This window comes from Dendrobates tinctorius, unplaced genomic scaffold (genome assembly GCF_039654945.1).
Source record: "Dendrobates tinctorius isolate UK_male_01 unplaced genomic scaffold, ASM3965494v1 ptg000158l, whole genome shotgun sequence".
NCBI classification, from domain to species: Eukaryota; Metazoa; Chordata; class Amphibia; order Anura; family Dendrobatidae; genus Dendrobates; species Dendrobates tinctorius.
In genome coordinates, this window is record NW_027361825.1 from 12,270,227 (window position 1) to 12,291,006 (window position 20,780).

At 44.4% G+C, this 20,780-nt stretch overlaps 1 protein-coding gene across 5 annotated transcripts in view; it reads left to right on the forward strand.

The window, feature by feature from the left end:
• Positions 1 to 20,397, forward strand: part of VWA7 (von Willebrand factor A domain containing 7) — a 51,939-nt gene extending 31,542 nt beyond the window's left edge. For all 5 annotated transcript variants that reach the window (XM_073548963.1, XM_073548965.1, XM_073548967.1 and 2 more), the window contains 15 exons: positions 6,625 to 6,906; positions 7,711 to 7,807; positions 8,042 to 8,164; positions 9,339 to 9,534; positions 9,626 to 9,795; positions 9,889 to 10,001; positions 10,078 to 10,194; positions 10,833 to 11,021; positions 12,930 to 13,062; positions 13,144 to 13,272; positions 14,415 to 14,507; positions 14,637 to 14,896; positions 14,975 to 15,105; positions 15,891 to 16,071; positions 18,671 to 20,397. In XM_073548963.1, the coding sequence (XP_073405064.1) occupies positions 6,625 to 6,906; positions 7,711 to 7,807; positions 8,042 to 8,164; positions 9,339 to 9,534; positions 9,626 to 9,795; positions 9,889 to 10,001; positions 10,078 to 10,194; positions 10,833 to 11,021; positions 12,930 to 13,062; positions 13,144 to 13,272; positions 14,415 to 14,507; positions 14,637 to 14,896; positions 14,975 to 15,105; positions 15,891 to 16,071; positions 18,671 to 19,108 (2,652 nt within the window). In that variant the 3' untranslated portion in view covers positions 19,109 to 20,397. The remainder of the gene's footprint in view (positions 1 to 6,624; positions 6,907 to 7,710; positions 7,808 to 8,041; positions 8,165 to 9,338; positions 9,535 to 9,625; positions 9,796 to 9,888; positions 10,002 to 10,077; positions 10,195 to 10,832; positions 11,022 to 12,929; positions 13,063 to 13,143; positions 13,273 to 14,414; positions 14,508 to 14,636; positions 14,897 to 14,974; positions 15,106 to 15,890; positions 16,072 to 18,670) is intronic.
• The last annotated feature ends 383 nt before the right edge of the window (positions 20,398 to 20,780 follow it).

Consider the following 20,780-nt stretch of genomic DNA (forward strand, 5'->3'; position numbering starts at 1 on the left):
AGGAGTACCTTACAGTATAGTCAGGCCATGGATCCCGCTGGTACCTCGACCCCGACCCAAAAGGAACTTTTGTTCCTTCGTGAGAACCAGGCGAGGATCATGTCGTTCCTCAAATCGATGGAGTCCCGACTTTCCTCTTTGCAGACCTCCGATCCGGGAATTGCCTCCCAGATCTCCGGCCTGCAGCAGGAACTGGCCCAGCAGCGCGACACCCAGGCCCATATTTTGAACTACATTGCCTCTGTAGATAACCGCTTACTAGCCCTACAGGCTCCTCTCCCCGGTTGGCCAAACCCCCACGTTATAGCGGAGATCCCAAACTCTGTCGGGGGTTCATCAACCAGTGCCAGTTGCATTTCGAGTTGGCTCCCCTACAGTATCCCTCCGACCGGGCCAAAGTGGCCTTTATGATTTCCCACTTTGAGGGTGAGGCTCTGGCCTGGGTGAATCCCTTGTGGGAACGCGATGACCCGATAGTCTCCCAGCTCGCGACTTTCTTGGAGACCTTTCGTAAGGTCTTCGATGAGCCCGGTCGCCTGGTCTCTGCTACCGAGTCTTTGTTCTGCCTTCGCCAGGGTACTCTCTCGGTAGGACAGTACGCCATCCAGTTCCGTACGTTATCCTCGGAGCTGGGGTGGAACAATGAGGCCCTGGTTGGGGCTTTTTGGCGAGGCTTATCATCCCGAATCAAGGACGAGCTGGCAGGCCGGGATACACCCTCGACTTTGGAGGACCTCATCTCGCTGGCAACACGAGTTGATCTGCGTTTCCGGGAGCGTTCCCGCGAGATCGCCAGGGAGAGAAGGCCCAATCGTTTTTCTCCTCCTACACACAGCCCACCACGCTCACGGTCCTCCGCCGCAGCCGCAGCTCCCGAACCCATGCAAGTGGACCGACTAAGGCCCGCGGAGCTTCGCCGCCAGGACAGACTCGCTCATGGCCTTTGTCTCTATTGTGGCAGCGCCTCCCATCTCCTGCGTTCCTGTCCTGTGAGGCCGGGAAACTCCTCCGCCTAGGACAGGTAAGAGAGGCCTCCCTAGGTGTCACTGACACCTCTCTACCCTTGACCCTTTCTGTTGTGTTTTTCCTGGGCTCCAAACGTTTTTCGGAGTTAGCCTATATTGATTCGGGGGCTGCGGGAAACTTCATCCAACTCGAGGCGGTGAAGAGATTAGGGATACCTGTCAGGTCCTTGGAGGTTCCCCGGCAGTTAGCCTCTGTCGACGGTGCTCCCTTGCGCGAAGCCGTTACTCTGGTCACTGAAGAGCTGGAGTTACAGATCGGGGTTTTGCACCGTGAAAAGATAACCTTCTTCGTGCTGCCGTCTTTGTCCCACACCGTGCTTCTGGGCCTTCCGTGGTTGCGGATGCATGAACCTGTTCTGGATTGGCGGTCCGGAGACATCCTTCGCTGGGGCCGTTTCTGCCAAACCAGATGTCTCCGCCCAGTATGACCCCTCAAATGCTCGTCTCCTGTCTCGGGCCCTGCGGAGTTGCCTTCGGCTTACTGGCCCTTCGCGGACGTCTTCGATAAAAAGGAAGCGGAGGTCCTTCCTCCGCACCGGCAATATGATTGTCCCATCGAGCTTGTTCCTGGCTCGACTCCGCCCCGAGGGCGGATCTATCCGTTGAGTCCACTCGAGTCCCAGGCCATGACCGAATATGTACAGGAGAATTTGGCAAGGGGCTTCATCCGAAAGTCTTCTTCCCCTGCTGGAGCTGGCTTCTTTTTTGTCAAGAAAAAAGACGGGTCCCTGCGCCCCTGTATTGACTATCGTGGTCTCAACGAGATTACCGTTAAGAATAGATATCCGCTACCTCTCATCCCCGAGTTGTTCGACCGGCTACGTGGGGCACGAATCTTTTCTAAATTGGATCTCCGTGGAGTCTATAATCTCATCCGTATTCGCTCTGGAGATGAGTGGAAGACCGCCTTCAACACCAGAGATGGACACTATGAGTATCTCGTCATGCCCTTTGGGTTATGCAACGCTCCCGCAGTCTTTCAGGAATTTGTGAACGACGTCTTCCGAGACCTTCTGTATTCCTGCGTGGTTGTGTACCTCGACGATATCCTGGTCTTTTCTCCTGATCTGTCCACCCATAGAAGAGATGTCCGGCGCGTGCTGTTCCGTTTGAGGGAGAATCGTCTGTACGCCAAGTTGGAGAAGTGTGCCTTTGAGCAGTCCTCTCTTCCATTTCTGGGCTATATCATCTCCGACTCTGGTCTGCGTATGGATCCTGAGAAGGTTTCGGCCGTGCTTAACTGGCCATGTCCTCAAGGGGTGAAAGCCATTCAGCGTTTTCTCGGCTTCGCAAACTACTACCGGCAGTTCATCTCCCATTTCTCCTCTTTGACTGGCGCTATCTCATCTTTGATCCGTAAGGGAGCCAACCCACACGTCTGGACCCCTGAAGCAGAAGAAGCCTTTCTATCTCTGAAACGTGCCTTTGCCACGGGCCCCGTACTCCATCGCCCTGAGGTCAACAAACCATTCGTCCTTGAGGTAGATGCATCCGCAACGGGAGCCGGAGCTGTTTTGTCTCAGAGGTCCTCCTCCGGCAGGCTCGTTACGTGCGGTTTCTTTTCAAAATCTTTCTCCACCCCAGAGCGGAATTATTCCATCGGAGACCGAGAACTGCTTGCCATCAAGTTAGCCCTAGAAGAGTGGAGGTACTTGTTGGAGGGCGCCGCACATCCCTTCACAATCTACACAGACCATAAGAATCTGGCGTACCTGCAGTCTGCACAAAGACTCAACCCTCGGCAGGCCAGGTGGTCTCTGTTCTTTGGCCGATTCGATTTTGACCTGCATTTTCGTCCAGGCAACAAGAACCTCAAAGCCGACGCCTTGTCCAGGTCCTCTCTTTCCACGGATGTCGAGGAGGAACCTGCACATATTTTGGACCCATCCAGGTTCATCACCGTGGCACCGCTTTCTCTCCTCGCTACCCCACCTGGCAAGACTTTCGTTTCTGAGAGGGACCGAAGACGAATCCTCCACTGGGGCCATGCTTCTAAACTGGCGGGTCATCTCGGCCATAAAAAGACACTTCTTCTGGTGTCCCGCTATTACTGGTGGCCGACCCTTTCCCAAGATGTCCGGGATTTCGTCGCCTCCTGTCTCTCGTGTGCCAAAATCAAGGTGCCTCGGCAGCTGCCTTCTGGTCTTCTACATCCACTTCCAGTACCCTCGTCGCCTTGGCAACACATTGCCATGGACTTTATTACGGACCTACCCTCCTCTGCCAAGTGTACTGTCGTCTTAGTGGTAGTAGATAGATTCTCTAAAATGGCCCACTTCATCCCTTTGCCTGGCTTGCCATCGGCTTCCGCCTTGGCGAAGATTTTCGTCCAGCACATCTTTCGTCTCCATGGACTGCCCCAACATATTGTCTCGGACAGAGGAGTCCAATTCACCTCTCGCTTCTGGAGAGCTCTATGCAAATCGATGGATGTCACCCTTGACTTCTCCTCATCTTATCATCCACAGTCCAACGGTCAGGCAGAACGGACGAATCAGAGTTTGGTGAACTACCTCCGGCACTTTTCTAATATCCACCAGAACGACTGGTCTGAATTACTCCCGTGGGCTGAGTTTTCCTATAATAACCACATCAGTGAATCTTCTGGCAAATCCCCGTTTTTTGTCGTCTACGGTCTACATCCTGGTGTACCTCTACCAGTTCCCCCCGCCTCGGGTGTACCGGCGGCTGATCTTCTGTCCGGCGAATTCTCCAGGATCTGGCAGGAGACCAAGACCGCTCTCGAGTTGGTGCGTAACAGGGTAAAAGGATTCACAGACAAGAGGCGCCTGGATGTCCCACCATATCACCCAGGTGATAAAGTTTGGCTAGCCTCCAAGTTTATTCGCCTCAAAGTCCCGTCCCACAAACTGGGCCCCCGCTATATTGGACCTTTTGAGGTCTTGTCCCGTATTAATGATGTCTCCTATAAATTGCGTCTTCCCGCCTCTCTCCGCATCCCTAATGCTTTCCATGTGTCTTTGCTTAAGCCAGTTATTTTCAATCGTTTCCTTTCTGAAACTCCTCACTCACCTCCGCCTGCCGCCGCAGACGATGTATTTGAGGTGAGAGATATTTTGGCCATGAGAAAGCAAAAAGGGAAAACCTTTTTTTTTGGTTGATTGGAAGGGCTTTGGTCCTGAGGAGAGATCCTGGGAGCCCCAGGAGAATATCCAAGCTCCTCGAATCCTGGCTAAATTTTTGTCTGGTCTGCGGGGGAGGGCGCGTAAGGGGGGGGTACTGTCACGCGGCGGCTGCCGCGGACTTCCTCTCTTACCTCCCTCCGGCCCCGGCTCACCCGCTCTCCGGGGGTCACCTCTCTGCCGCACCGGCCGCTGCGGGTCTCGGCGCGGTCTCTCCCAGCCTCCCGTCCACGGCCCACGATCGCCTCTGTCCAGCCCCCTGGTGCGCGCTCCCGCTCCTCCTCCTCGGCGGGTGCGTCTCCTCGCTATGGCCGGGCGCGCGCTCTCCCCCACCTGAGGACGCGTGTCTCCTCCTCCAGCTGGAGGTCATGACCTGGAAGGCCTTCGCTCTCCCTATATCAGGCCGCCTCCTTCTGGAGGCGATGCCTGACTATCATTAGTACTTGCTAGTGACTCTGGACGCTCTCCTAGCGCTCCCCTGCCTTCTCCCGTGCATTTACCTAGTTCCTCTTGTGCTTCCTCTCCTAGGTTCTGTGGCTTCGGTTCTCGTCCGTGTCCCTCCTGTGTCTTCTAGCCTTGCCATCCCTCCTGTCTCGCCAAGACGTGCCGTCTCTCCTGTGTCTCCGAGCCGTGTCGTCTGTCCAGAGCCTGCTCTTTGGATCTACCTGTCTGTCCGCTCTGACTTTCCCGGGTACCGGCTACCGTGGTGATAGTTCCCCGTGGGCCTGCCCCATACACTCCCTGTATAGGGGGTGGTCCACCTGGTCAGCTCGCCCTCGGGAGGTTCGTTGCCACGGTCTAGTGGGTCCACCCCAGGAGTACCTTACATATTTAATCGCTTTTACAAATCCTATGGACCATCTCTGAGGAAGGAATCCGAGAATTCCGAAACGCGTAAGATTAGTGTGGTCCTTCTAGCGCCCCATAGCCAGTCACGTGTTCTTACACATGACCGTGACGTCACACAAGGTCCTGCAGGTTTCTGCTTCACCTTGCCGGCTATAGCTTACACGTGGTGCCTTCACCGTCTCTGAGTAGCGGCTAGCACGCGGTAAGCGGGACGACTGTCACCGGCCGGGACAGCGTCCAATATCCACGCCATCATCCTATGTTCGGAGCATTTTATAACTTATAGCCTTACTTGGGTTGCGGCATGTATCGGTGCTCTCTCATTGGACTCCCCTAGCCAAGGACCTTCCACCGTTCATTTTCGTGCTGAGATTAAAGGGGTTGTCCGGGCTTTTCACATAATCTCAGTACATATCTGCACTGAGGCTGCTGGAGGGGAAGAATTCGTTACTGTGTGATGAGGGCTGCTTCATGTGGACGGGGAGGGCCTGTAGCTATGGAGGGTGGGGTTGTTGCTATAGAGGGCATGTTTGGAGTAGTGTAGTAGGTTATGACCAGTTCTCATTTCAATGCCATAACACACCCCCCTTGGACGTTCTGTTCAGAATATCTAGAAAACCGTGCAAACTAGTGACAGAAAGTAAATTACTTATTGTCATAATTCTGCAGCCCAGATATGTACTGAGATTATGTGAAAAGCCCGGACAACCCCTTTAAGGTACGTTTGGCTGGGTGCAATAGTCTTTAGACTTTCTTTTAACTTATCCATTTCTCTCCGGATATTACTCTAGCGCAAATATTATTTTCATTTTATGTGAATTTTAGACTTTTTTTGACAAATTAGGTGGTTTTGTCTATTATTTGCAGCTTAGTATTCCGATGTATAGCGCTTGGCGCCTCTGATATTTGTTTTATTTATTTATACAGTAATACTGTATAGTGTCCAAATAGTAACGCAAACAGTGCAGAAATATATTGCCAGTGTCCAAATGATACTGCTATACGACGCACAAACTTTACTGCCAAATAGTGTGAAAATAATACTGCTATACAACTGATAAATAATATTACCAACAGTGCCAAAATTATTACTGCTATACAGGTCATACATAATATTGCCATACAGAGTCTGAATCATTCTGCAAAAATGTTCATAAATAATACTGCCAAACAGTGCTTAAATAATACAGCCATACAGCTTCTAATTAATACTTTTATATAGTACCCATATAATGCTGCCATACAGTTCGTGAATCATTCTGCCAAACGGTGCCCAAATAGTAGTACCATAAGTAATACTACCAGTGTCCACATAATAATAATGCAAACAATAATATTAATTAAGCAATATTACAACAATATAACAATTGCATATGCTGCTATACAGTGCCCTAATAATACAAACATGATCTAAAGAATGCTATCATACACTGACCAAATAATAAGACCATATAGTCTTCAAATAATACTGACATGCAAACTCCATATAATATTACTCCACAGTGACCCCATATACAACATATCACCATAGAGTGCTTTAAATAATACTTCCATACAGTGTTTCAATCAATCTTTTACAATATGTTTTTTAAATTTTGGTTACATAGGGCAAGACATTGACAGTGGATGCCATATTGGGGTCATATTATGGAGAGGAAGTGTCCTTGCGTCCATTTCGAGCCGCCATGAAGCAGATCGTTAGTGCCAATGCCAATATGGACTTTCTTAATGGAACCCGCAACGATCCTATCATGCACTTTGACTCAGAGAGGGTGAGACAAGGAAACAGCCTTCTACTACGAGCCCGTGAGGACCTGCTGAGGAATATGAGGGCCAAAGAGTATGAAGGAGCACGAGAGATACTTGGTCAGATTTTACATTCACTGCAGGTAAGGCTGATCAACTGACCTGTCCTGAATTTCCAGTTACAGTCTTGGGAAATTTGGGGCATCGGTGGTCAAAAGAGGGCTGAGACTTATGTAAATCCTGCCCAAAGGAGGGAGTTCTGGGATGAGCAAGGACATAGACACTAAGTCTAATCTCCAGTTTCCTATGGCCTGCCCCCTCAATTATGTGCCAAAAAAATAGAGTAAAAGCAAATCAATAATTAGAAAAAAAAGCATATTAGCATATAGTTTTGCCACATTTATGACTTTACTAAAAATTTCTCATTTTTTTTTCATTTTTACATCAATTTTGCCATAGAAATTGGCATAAAAGTATAGTTCAAATCTACAGTGGTCCATTGTTGACATAAATTTGCTTTTTCAGATCACAAACAAGAAAAAAAATACAATATATTTATTACGAGGTGCCAATGTTGTAATCTAGAGTTAATATCCTGCTGTAATGACCCATCTTGAATGTCTACCCTTAGATGCCTCAGTCAATAGCAGCTGCAGTATCTGAGGTGTTAAACAGCCAATGGGTTGCCTTGGCAGCCAGAAGCTTTAAAGCGTTTGTACCAAGATAAGACTTAATCTCCTATCAATTGTATAGGGAATAACTTCATTTTAGCTGGGGGTCTGATCTCCTGGGACCCCCACTGATCCTGAGAACGTGGAAACCTGAAGATTCCCTTCTGAAAGTAGTAGAGGTTGAACATGCGCAGGATTTAGTATGGACCTAGAAGTGGCATGTATCTGATATCTGTTTGGTCTGTGATTCTGATCTCTGCTCCCTTGTACCCAAAGGATTTTTATAGCCATACTAACTGGGTAGAACTGGGGAACACCGACGTCCATCCTACTCTCGCCATGTCTGGAAAAGACATTGCCTCCATAGCTGAAGGTAATGTTAGACTGCTGCAGTCTCTTCCTGTTATCTCTGCTTTGGTAAGACTCTCAATAATTCCATTGAGGTTTCCATCTGCTTGTATGTTTGTGAGTTTTTATCATCTTCTAGTCTACATTGTATCGACCACCCAGTTTTTAGGAATAAGATCTTGATATGTCTCCCCGTCTTCACTCTCACTAATCTGCAGTCTTCTTCATGACTGTTCCCTCTGTTTCTCTCTTCTCTCAGTCTCTGATCACACCTGTACAGATTGCAATGATGTCTCATGTCAGAATAACATTGTAGCGGCCATTCAAAAGAGACATCTCCTGACGTCGGGATACTACGGAGTGTCACCTGTGAAGCCTCGAGGTGCGTAGCATGAAATGAGACATCAGAATTTTTTTACATTCTGCTCTCATATGCCTGATGAAATGGTAAGGTTCGGCTGACCTCTGTCTACGGTACATGGGCACCTTATCCACATGTACATGAACCCTGTATGATGGCCCATGGAGTCTTTTTTACGTGTGCCGCCATATATTGGCTTTGAGTCATCATATTCTCCCTTGTGAAAAAAAAGCTTCCACAGGGCGGCCACATGATAACGATGAAAATGGACCACACATGGTGTAGGTTTTGCTAGAACAGAAAGATCTGATGTTTGTTCCATGAGAGACCATACGTATATTTTGGGGAGAGGGGACTCGTGCACAAGATCATGGCACCCAGTAGCAAAAACGTACTTCTCAACTCTCCCGGAAAAAGGGAAGACCTGGAAGAGATAGCAACTCTCCCAAAACCTTGGCCATGATCCTGGTTGGTTTGTTGGCATTATGCCTGGATTCTTCATATGGAGCTCTGGCATTCAGAGATACATTCAGGAGAAGGAAAAAAATGGAGCTTGGAGAGGATTTCACCTGTAAAAAGGGGTGTGCAAATAGGTTTTCTGCAGCACATTACCGAATCTTGCACAAAACCATTTCCAAAAGTTGTCAAGCACGAGAGAAGATCCAAGGGCACCATACAAGCCACGCGACCTGCTTCTACGGTGTAGTCTTTGCTCTTGTAAGTATGACAATTAATGGAGCATCCCATGAAAACTACCGTATTTACCCATGGCAAGCTATGTTCACGTGTATGTGATGCATGCCCCAGATGTCTGTAAGGCCACCGGCTAAGGGCCACACACAGACTTTTTGTAGCAGTTTATAAGATTACATTGACTCTCGTGTTCATAGATACCAACGGTCTAAATTTTTTCTAAACTGTCGCAATTTTTTAGATAAAGTCCTGGCAAATTTGGGCAATGGTTGGGTGTAAGAATGGTGGAGTTTCTGTAAACACCACCCAAGAGTAAGTAGTTCTGGGAGTCACTTTGGCTTTTATGTTCCTGTTGTATTTTTACAATGAGAATTTTGCTGATTATCAAGAAAATTGAGGAAAAAATAAAGTCTTGTCTTGGGGTTATGTGGGGGTAAAATATATGTAAGATCTGATTCTTCGAATTTCAGTCATTCATACAGCCTTTGTCTCTGGACATTAGGAAAGTGCAGTCATGGAGGTCCATTTGATGACAGTAGAGAACGCAGTGCCCGAGGAGGTATCAACAAGGACACAGCCACGGCTATGTTTTCTCCCCACCATTTTTTGCATGAAAAAGCAGCTGAATTGGCTCTAAAGGCGACAATTAAATTTCTGAGTGAACTGCGGGGAGAGGTGACTGATCGAGATATGCTGAGGTGAGAGGAGTGTGAAACGCACTTATGTCAATAGATGTAAAGGATTACGTGACCCTAAAGTCGGATATATATATATGTCTCTCTTATTCAGACTCCTGGGGGTTTCTGCCTTCCCGGCTCTGAGCTTTGTCCTGGACACCACCGGCAGTATGGGAGAGGAGATCACATCAGCTCGTCTGCAGTCACGAAGCATCATCCAGCGGCAGCACCGGACCCTATTGGAGCCGGACTACTACATCTTGGTGCCCTTCAATGACCCAAGTACGTTCCTCGGTCCTTCTAATATCATCCGTTCATATATCGACCTTTCTGCAGTAGCGTTATCAAGCCAACCGTGGCCATTTTTCTCTTTAGGCTTTGGCCCTGTCTATAAGACAAGTGACCCTGATGAGTTTTTGAAGGTCCTCGATAATCTCCATGCTCTTGGTGGTGGAGATGAACCAGAGATGTGTTTATCTGCTCTGCAGGTAAGTGTGTGTAGCCTTCACATCTTGCTTGTATTGTTTTATGCTTTTTTCATCACTGTCCTCCCCTTCTCTTCAGCTAGCTCTGATCAACACTCCTCCACTTTCCGAAATCTTTGTCTTCACGGACGCTTCCTCCAAAGATGCGCATCTCCGAAGCACTGTGGAGGCTTTAATCCAAGAGAGGAAGATGAAGGTGAGCGATTGATGTTGTAACAGTTGGCCAACTACAATTTTGGGCTTGAAAGGGGTTTCTTGCAGAAACGGTGCTTGTTACCTGGGGGTTGAATTTTATAAAAACATGAGAATAAATCATGCTCGCCTCCTGGATCCAGCGCAGGTATACTCTGTGGTCTGTGTCAGCACCAGTAGTGATGACTGCACCATTCAACTAGCCACCGAAATACTGCTTGTGATCGACTGCAGTGGTCAGGTGACTTGAACTGAACATCATTGGATGTCTTTTGGATAATTCATTGTTCAAGTCACCTGACCTGACCGCTGCAGCTCATTACAAGCTGCAGCGGTCCTGTGGAAGGTTGGATGGTGCTGGCATGGACCACAGAGCAACCTTCAGTGGATCCAGAAGGATGACAACTAGTGACTAGGATTTATTTTTACAGAATCCAACCCTGAACAGCTGCTTTAAAGGGACTTTCACACGAATTACATTTTTCATCTATCTTTCTGAAATGCCTTACGGCAGGACCAACACTGAGTCACCATTTTTCCCGCAATCGGTGGGCAGAAGTGGTGCTGGTTTTCAGAAATCCGTCATGTTTTTCCAGACCTAGACAAACCCTTTAACAGCAATACACTGTCTATTGTCTCTAGGTGTCTTTCCTAATAACAGAGGATCCTTCCCGAACGAGTTCGAGGAGCCGACGGGAGGTTTTACATCCAAACAGATTTGACCTTTATGCCGATTTGGCCTCCGTTTCTGGAGGTCAGATCATCTTCACCAACAACCAAGACATTTCTGAAGTTGCAAAAGTCATAACAGATTCCGCGTACTTTGATGTGGTGAGTAAAGACAGTGAGATCTGAAGAGGTGATCTGCTCCACATCGTAGTATTCCCTTTCTACAGCATGTGCCAATTTATGGTTTGGATCCAATAAGAGGAAAGAATAGCAAAATAAGCAAAATGGAATATTGAACTACCCATTAATAACATGCAGCCTGATTGTACACAAAAAAGGGGGGAGACCTATACAAACTCCTTTAGACGTGAGGCTCGGTGGATTATGCAGACTAATGCAATAGGCCCCACGGGATTTAACGACAGGGTGGATATGTCTATTTTCTTTTAGTACTTTTCCCTAATAATATTTATACATCACTTATTTCTTGTAGTTCTCCTAGTAATGTTTTGCCAGTATAGATGGTAGATAATATTATAATCATATGAACATTAATCATTGAGAAGATCTCATATATTGGGACGTGCATCCACAAATAAAAAATAATCTAAATAATATTTATGATACATCACTGATATGTGGATATGTTTGCAGTCATCTCATGCCTGTTCCTTTACTTTTATGGTCATATTCAGAGCGCATAATTTTTTGCATAGTTAGGTTGCATGTCATTAATGTTCTGTTTAATATCTCGTCTGACTGTCTATGTAGCATGAAAGGCAGATACATGTTTATAATGAAATAGTTTGGTATATATACATATAAATATGGAGTCTGACGAACCAGATTATGATAAAAAAGACATTATTACAATTATTATGGCGATATTTAGGTCGCACCTTTTTTGCACATCAGGCTGCATATTATTAATGGGTAGTTCAACATTCCATTTTGCTTATTCATTCAGCGTGCAAGACAGGCATATATTTGCAGCAAAATAGTTTTGTGAATAAATATATATTTACATATTCTAATGATCTAGATTATAGTGTAATAGGATTTTTTCCACACGCTTATGTGACATTCTGTATGTTTTCATGCTTGTATCTTGTTTTAAATGTCTATGTATTTCATGTCATTATGGCAGCAGCTGTAGAAGGAGGAGCAATAAGGTGGCATGGTATAATTTCCCACGTCACATCCTTCTACTCACTGACCCGTTGAAGTGCTAGTAAGCACGAAACGGCCGTTGTCAGACGTTGCTCACTCCTCCCTCCAGCCTCCCGGCCATGAAGTTTTAATGTGGATTGCTAAATAAAGCGGACTTTTTCACCTGGATCGGTGAGTGCTATGCTATTCTTTCCTCTTATTGGATCCATACATTGTGTTTTCTGCACTAGATTCCGAGATCTCGGGGTTCAGTCTCCACGAGCAGTATGGACATGACAGTCTCACATCGGCAGTAGTATTGGCAGTGCCGACTTGCTTTTTGTTTACACAATTTATGGTTTGGTTAGGATCTCTAGTCACATTGGAAGGGTCGGACATTGATTTACAGAGTAGCTATCTCCACTAGGTGGCACTAGAGAGACCTTAAAGGGGTTGTTTACCTTTTTTTTTTTTTTTTTTACTTACATGTATGTATTTGGGGTCAAAAACCATTTTTTCTAGCCGGTTTCATTAATGATTTTGCACCGTTAAGCTTTTACAGGCTGTCTGTTTTCCTAGACATTCTACTTTGATGTGGTCTGTGGTCATAAATCATCTGAGAGGAGCTCAGAAAAGGACAAATATACTGGTAGAACAGTTACAAACTCTCATAACAGCTCATTGATGGATTCTCAGTTAACTCTTTCTGCTGCCACTTGCAAGTGGCACTGCAACACTGCGTCTATAGGCGGCAAACAGAGCAACATTTTTAATGCAACCCTATTGCAAAAAAAAAATTGTTAGCCCCAAGGTCATAAGTTTAAGTAAGAAAAAGAATTGTGGAAATCCCTTTAAAGAGATATCAGATCGTCCTTGGAGATTTGTATGCTTGTGTCTGACGGTGAGTGTTTTCTGCTGCAGGTCACGCTCCTACATGTGCAGACGTCGGAGGGAGGCATAGCTCACCATGTTTTTCTGGTGGACGAGTTTCTCCACAACGTCACGCTGTACATAAATGGCAACGTCCGGGAATTCCGCATACACGATCCGACAGGTAATGGCGCGTCCTGGAGCAGTGACGTGAGCTACACTACAAGATATGGCGTGTTCATAATTCTCTCCTACCCTTAACTAGGCCGAAAGCAAAATGGCCGTCGCCAAACTTATGGCAGATTTACCCGAGTGTTCCTGTCCGATCCTCTGCTCGTGGGGAACTGGACAATTTTTATGAAAACTGTCGAACCCTACAGTGTTCATGTGCAAGGTGAGGAACCTATAGAGCTGGATCTCCTTAACCCCTTACTGACATAAGACGTAATAGTACGTATATGAAGCGGGCTCAGGAGCTGAGCCTGCATCATACAAAGGCAGATACCGGCTGTAATATACAACCGGTATCTGCCTCTAACATTGATAGCACCCAGGGCTTAAATGCCATTGTCAATGCGATTTAAATGGCCAAATCGCAAGTGCTTGTGTTCTCCAGTTTGCACTGACTCTGTGCTACACGACTACAGAGAACCTATGGGTTGTTATGGCCCCTTCTTGGCCCTCCTGTTATCGCCAGCCTATGGGTGGACTTCAAAGGAGAATGTATTTATCAATATATACTGCAATACTATGGTACTGCACTATATAGTATAAGAAATGGGATGATCGCAGGTTCAATTCCCCTAACGAAACAAAAAAAATAGAATAAAAATGAAAAAAAATAAAATAAATACAATTATGTAAAATAAATAAAAATTTGAATAACCACCATTAAAAGTAAATAAATAAAAAAGTAACCATATTTAGTATTATGTTTATAAAAATACAATCTAACAAAATATTAAATTCATAAACCCAATCTTAAAAAAAAATAAAATAACCAGAATTATGTTTTTTCGATTCCCACAATACCACAAAAAATGTAGTAAGAGGCAATTAAAACATTGTATCTGCCAATATATCATATATGAATAAAAGTGTCAGCGTAGGGCACAAAAAAACAAACCCTCACATAACTTAATTAACAGAAAATGATGACACGAAAGTAATTTTTTTAAAGAATTTAAAAAGAAACCCCGTTAAGTTTGGTACCGCCATGATCTTTCTGACCTGTAGAATTGTGTTCCCGGGTGATTTTTATGGAACAATTCAAGCTGAAAAACAAAACAATTACACCGCTCTCTGAAATTTTTTGTCAATTTTCTAATAGTGTTAAAATGAATGTTAAAAAAACAAAGAAAAGCCCTCATATATGCTATGTGGAGGGAAAAAATAAAAAGTAGTTTTTGGAAGAGGCGAAGGAAAAAATGACAATAAAAAAAAATAGAAAATTACCATGTTGGAAAAGGGATAATAAAACCAATAGCTACTGAAAACCATCCCAAAATTGCCTTTTTTTTCTTCTTTATTCGTTAGGTCGGAGCTCTGTTGATTTCCTCTTTTATTTTGGGATTCCTGTAAATGGGTCTCATCCTGGTCTCTACCAACTCAACAGCCAGCCGGTGACAGGTAGGTGATGACACAGAGTCCTCACCAGGTCTCCTCCCCTAGAGCCTCCATACGTTTACGTATGATGCCTCGATTCCACAATGGGGGTTGGATGGGGAAGGCCTCCATCATTTCCTTCTGTCTTCTCAGGTGTCCCTGTCATCCTGGTGGTTGATGCTATTGGACTTCCAGAGTCGGCCAACCTGAGTCACGTCAGCTTGACCTCACGCAACGGGAAGATGCAGATGGCCGAGCTGGAGACTGCCAATCAGGGTGGACTCTTCACAGCCAAAATTAGTGAGATCCCCATCGGGGAGTTTAGTGTTGGCGTGAGAGGTCAGGATGGAAGAGGTCTCGAGCTGAAACGTGAGGCACCTCAGCAACTAAGTGCAGCTGAATGCATCGTGGAGGTAAGGTCATTGAATTTGTATTACATTTGAATTCCAGAAACTAACTCTTAACCACAGACATCTTGTTGTGTCTTCCAGATGTCCAGTAATTCACTTGTGACACCAGGAACCTCTCATCCGATTTCAGTGAAGGTCACTAATTTTGGAGAACTTCACTGCTACTCCATCACCATGACTAATGATATCAACAAGGACACTCCTACATTCAGGTGAGCAAAGGGATCTGTCCGTATAATATCCTAGTCCGGACATGCTGTATGGAGGTCTATGGCCTCTCTTGGATTAAAACAGTAATTTTGCATCAAGCATCGTGAGAACAATACACTTGGTTCCACCTTTTAAAGGGATTCTCTGTTTCAGACAGTGTCTACTTTTTAGAAGGTTACTTCAACAATAAACTGATCATAAAGTGTCTCCCTACTGCCCCATATCCACCAATCGATCAGTGGCGCTAATTGTTTAATTTTTCTGCAGCTTGTACTAAGGGTTGTGAGATTTCAGCATCAGGAAGGAGCGACACTGAGGAGCTACCAGTCAGAAGAGGTTGATGTACATTCAGTAGCAGTAGGAAGGAGGGTCACTCAGGAGCAGTTAGTCAGGTGGAGGGAGATTCGCCAGCAGCAGGGAGAAGGGACACTGAGATGCTGTCAATCAGGTGGATGGACATTCAACAGCAGCAGGGAGGAGGGACATTGAGGAGTTGTCAATTAGGTGGACAGAGTTTGAGTTTATACCTTTATAAACAATTTAATTGCCTTTCTGACATAGATTATCACAATAAGTACACTTGACTCATCTGGTCTAAATACTATATCTATTTCAAGACATACAGTATGCAGTCTGTATTGTGAAATGTAATGACAGATCTGCTTTAAATCTAGTCCTTCTCTGTATTTAATTTCTTTTAAAGCTGCTTATCTTTTGTAAGTCTTTGACCCGTCACCCATTTGTGACTGTTTTAAATGTCCGATAAACTGTGAACCTCTCCTGGCAGTATACAGATGGCGTCTGGAAAAACCGAAGTAAAGAAGATGGAGATCAGAATTCCTGACAACACTGAGCAAAATACCATAGTCACAGTTATGGTAAAAGCTGACATGTGCGATGGCAGCAGAGACAACCTCCATCCTCCGTGCTTCACCCACCTCTCGTTAATAGTCATCGGAGAAAATGAAGTAGGTGATCTCTGACGCGTTCTACAATGCCTTCTCAGTCCACTTCAGAGCCTTTTTTCTAGCTTGGCCTGAATGGGGTTGTTAAAGCAGTAGAAATACTTGGCTGCTTTTTTCTCAAAACAGCTCCACCCCTGTCCACAGGTTTAGAATGGTACTGCAACTCAGCCTCATTTACTTCAATGTAGCTGATGTGCTATACTAGACATAGACACGTGCGTCGTTCCTTCTGGGAAGATTTATGAAACAAAATGCATTGCTAATATATTGCACATGTGTATATTTTGCTACTGGTGCAGTTTCTTAACTTGGCCAATAGCTGGTGCTATGAGAACCATAAAAAAAATATTATATATATATATATATACACAGTCATGGCCAAAAGTATTGACACCCCTGCAATTCTGTCAGATAATATTCAGTTTCTTCCTGAAAATGATTGCAAACACAAATTCTTTGGTATTATTATCTTTATTTAATTTGTCTTAAATGAAAAAACACAAAAGAGAATGAAGCAAAAAGCAAAACATTGATCATTTCACGCAAAACTCCAAAAATGGGCCGGACAAAAGTATTGGCACCCTCAGCCTAATACTTGGTTGCACAACCTTTAGCCAAAATAACTGCGACCAACTGCTTCCGGTAACCATCAATGAGTTTCTTACAATGCTCTGCTGGAATTTTAGACCATTCTTCTTTGGCAAACTACTCCAGGTCCCTGATATTTGAAGGGTGCCTTCTCCAAACTGCCATTTTTAGATCTCTCCACAGGTGTTCTATGGGATTCAGGTCTGGACTCATTGCTGGCCACCTTAGAAGTCTCCAGTGCTTTCTCTCAAACCATTTTCTAGTGCTTTTTGAAGTGTGTTTTGGGTTATTGTCCTGCTGGAAGACCTATGACCTCTGAGGTAGACCCAGCTTTCTCACACTGGGCCCTATATTATGCTGCAAAATTTGTTGGTAGTCTTCTGACTTCATAATGCCAAGCACACAGTCAAGCAGTCCAGTGCCAGAGGCAGCAAAGCAACCCCAAAACATCAGGGAACCTCCGCCATGTTTGACTGTAGGGACCGTGTACTTTTCTTTGAATGCCTCTTTTTTCTCCTGTAAACTCTATGTTGATGCTTTTGCCCTAAAAGCTCTACTTTTGTCTCATCTGACCAGAGAACATTCTTCCAAAATGTTTTAGGCTTTTTCAGGTAAGTTTTGGCAAACTCCAGCCTGGCTTTTTTATGTCTCGGGGTAAGAAGTGGAGTCTTCCTGGGTCTCCTACCATACAGTCCCTTTTCATTCAGATGCCGACGGATAGTACGGGTTGACACCGTTGTACCCTCGGACTGCAGGGCAGCTTGAACTTGTTTGGATGTTAGTGGAGGTTCTTTATCCAACATCCGCACAATCTTGCATTGAAATCTCTTGTCAATTTTTCTTTTCCGGCCACATCTAGAGAGGTTAGCCACAGTGCCATGGGCTTTAAACTTCTTGATGGCACTGCGCACGGTAGACACAGGAACATTCTGGTCTTTGGAGATGGACTTGTAGCCTTGAGATTGCTCATGCTTCCTCACAATTTGGTTTCTCAAGTCCTCAGACAGTTCTTTGGTGTTCTTTCTTTTCTCCATGTTCAATGTGGTACACACAAGGACACAGGACAGAGGTTGAGTCAACTTTAATCCATGTCAACTGGCTGCAAGTGTGATTTAGTTATTGCCAACACCTGTTAGGTGCCACAGGTAAGTTATAGGTGCTGTTAATTACACAAATTAGAGAAGCATCACATGATTTTTCGAACAGTGCCAATACTTTTGTCCACCCTCTTTGTTATGTTTGGTGTGGAATTATATCCAATTTGGCTTTAGGACAATTCTTTTTGTGTTTTTACATTTAAGACAAATTAAATGAAGATAATAATACCAAAGAATTTGTGTTTGCAATCATTTTCAGGAAGAAACTGAGTATTATCTGACAGAATTGCAGGGGTGTCAATACTTTTGGCCATGACTGTGTATATATATATATATATATATATATATATATATATATAATTTTATTTTTATTTTTTACATAGACTAAGATTGCAGGGTGGCCATTGAAATAAGAACTGTGCCCAGTGGCCCTGGGTGTCATAACTTTACGTGCATAACATATCACCAAAAAAGGGTATAACACAGATTTGTCCTTCCATAACTTTTTGCTAGATTGCTTATATCTCCAAGTTGAGTAGTATGAGATACCAAGCTTAAAAAAAAACCAAAACATGATTTTGCGATACTCTGTCGGGAGATGTTTTTGGTCTAAGTGTCTATGTTTGGCCACCCATAATACAGAAAATAGACCCTGTTTGACCTGTGTTTGGCTTTGGTCACTTCAAAGTGGGGAAATTCTTTCCTAGACTTATGAGGCCCGGTCTATTTAGGAGCCCATAATCTCCTCATAGTTATAATCTTGCATTAATTTTCTAAGGCGAAAGTGGGGCCCCATTCTCATAGCGGCCCACAGGCCTGAATTTTTCGTATTGTCTTGATTTTTCCTAGAAAATTTGGGAATAACTGGCGTCAAAAAGGGGTGCAACCTTATTCTGTATTTTCTCTCCTATTTGCAGACCTCTACAGCGCCTCCTCCTGTTCAGACTCCGCCATCATATCTACAGTCCTGCCCCTTGGCTCCCAGTCGCTGCAAGGATCATCACTGGATCGCCATTCTTTTAGTCTCAGACATTAATGGGATTCATTCCGTCCACATTGTGAATGGTTCTGGTACTGCTGTGCATTATTCGGATGCAGGAAACGATGGCGTCGAATACACATCGGACTGCTGCCACCTCCACGCTGAACTACTGCTTACAAATCACAAGGGGGCGGTGTGGAGCTGCTTGCTTTCTGCCCCGGTCACCGCCATGCAGGCCGGACACAAAGTCCATTACTTACTGATCATACCGCTCCTGCTGATTCTTGCCGTAGGGTTGGGGATATGTTACCTTCAAAAGAAAAGAAATACCAGTTATAACAGCCCAAAGGACTGCAAGAAAGAAGCATGTTGATGATTGGGAAAATTTAGGTGCCAAAAAAAAAATTCTTGGCACCGGGTATGAAAGGCACAAATGATGAGTATGCTGCATAGGAGTTTCGGACTGAATTGGGCCAAAATTCTATACTGATTAAATTTTTTTGTGTCTCATGATAAAGCGGTCCAAATTCCCTGCATAGATAGTGAGTTGAATACATTTTTTTCTGACAGCAGCCACCACTAGGAGGAGCTCACTGCCTACTGTGTATACAGTGGACTCCATAATCACAGAGGTGTAAGGTTCTCATCTGCCCTCTACTGGAGGGATACAAGTAGTACGATTTTTTTTAAGGAGATTTGAAAAATTGGAGATCGAACTGCTAAAAAGATATATTATGAAGTTAATCAGCATAACACCTAAGATAAAAAAAAAAATGTGAAAAATTATTTTCTGCTGCTGGTGATGGTGACCCTCCAATCCAGGGATAAAATTTGACTTGTGATGGGGTATAAGGATCACATTGAGTGTCTTTCATTCGTGTCTCTTCTGACATGAATCCACAATTAGGGGTTGTCCATCTTTTTTTTTTCTTTTAACTCAAGTGTATATATTTGGTACAAAAAATATTTTTGCAATTGGGTTTATTAAAAATTTTGCATCATTTTGGTTTTTACAGGCTCTTTGTATTTCTGCACAGTGAGCTTTGATGTGGTCATTAATTAGCAGAGAGGAGAGCAGAAAAAGACAGATTAAAGAGTCACAAACTCTTCCTTTACACCGTCATAGCTCATTTTGCAGCTGGGCAATAAACAGAGCAACATGCAGGCTATAGGAGGCAAAATGTATAATGAAACCCAATTGTGAAAAGGAATTTTAGCTCAAAATACTTGCATTTCAGTAAAAAAATAAAAATAAAAAGGTAGACAACCCTTTTAAGGTCCCTTTTATTTGGTCGCAAAATGGGGGTAAAATGTAATATTAGCCCATATACCCCTGAAGGTGTTGTCACTGCATATTGGTTGTCACCCATGTTTCCCAGAGGCAGAGAAGGACGGCTCAGGTCCCAATGGGTGATGACGTTTTCGGTGATTTGGTAGGAACTGGCGATAGCACTTCCTGTTTTGCACCATTAGGCATTCGGCCATTTCGCATTTTTTGGTAGATGTAAGAAAACGTAAACCGTGTACGAAGTCGTTAATTGTCAGATTTTTAGGATCTCTGTGTGCGGACCTTGAGGTTAGTCATTATTGGTACAGATTTTGTATGGATATTGTGATATTTTGGTTCACGCCGTGAAATATAGTTTTGTAATATCCCTTTAAGTACTTTGTATTTCAATTCATGGGCATTTTCAAGAGGCGGAAACTGTACGAAATTCTGACATTTTTTCATTCTTTGACAGCAAACTGAGCTTTTGAAAAATGGAGATGGATTGATTCCCTCGGGGCAGATTGATTAATACTGTCTGAATGAGAAACTGTGCTGCCCATAGCAACCAATCAGAGCTCAGCTTTCATTTTATAATGTGCTCTGGTAAAATGAGAGTTGCGGTGTGATAGGCTTCTATGGAGTAACACAAACAGATCCTCATTTCGACAGGTTTCCTAATTCTGACCTTCAAATCTATAGGAAAATAGAAAGATCTATATAAAAAAAACTGTGGAAAGACCTTTAGTTATGTGCTGACAAGTGTCAAGAACCTCAA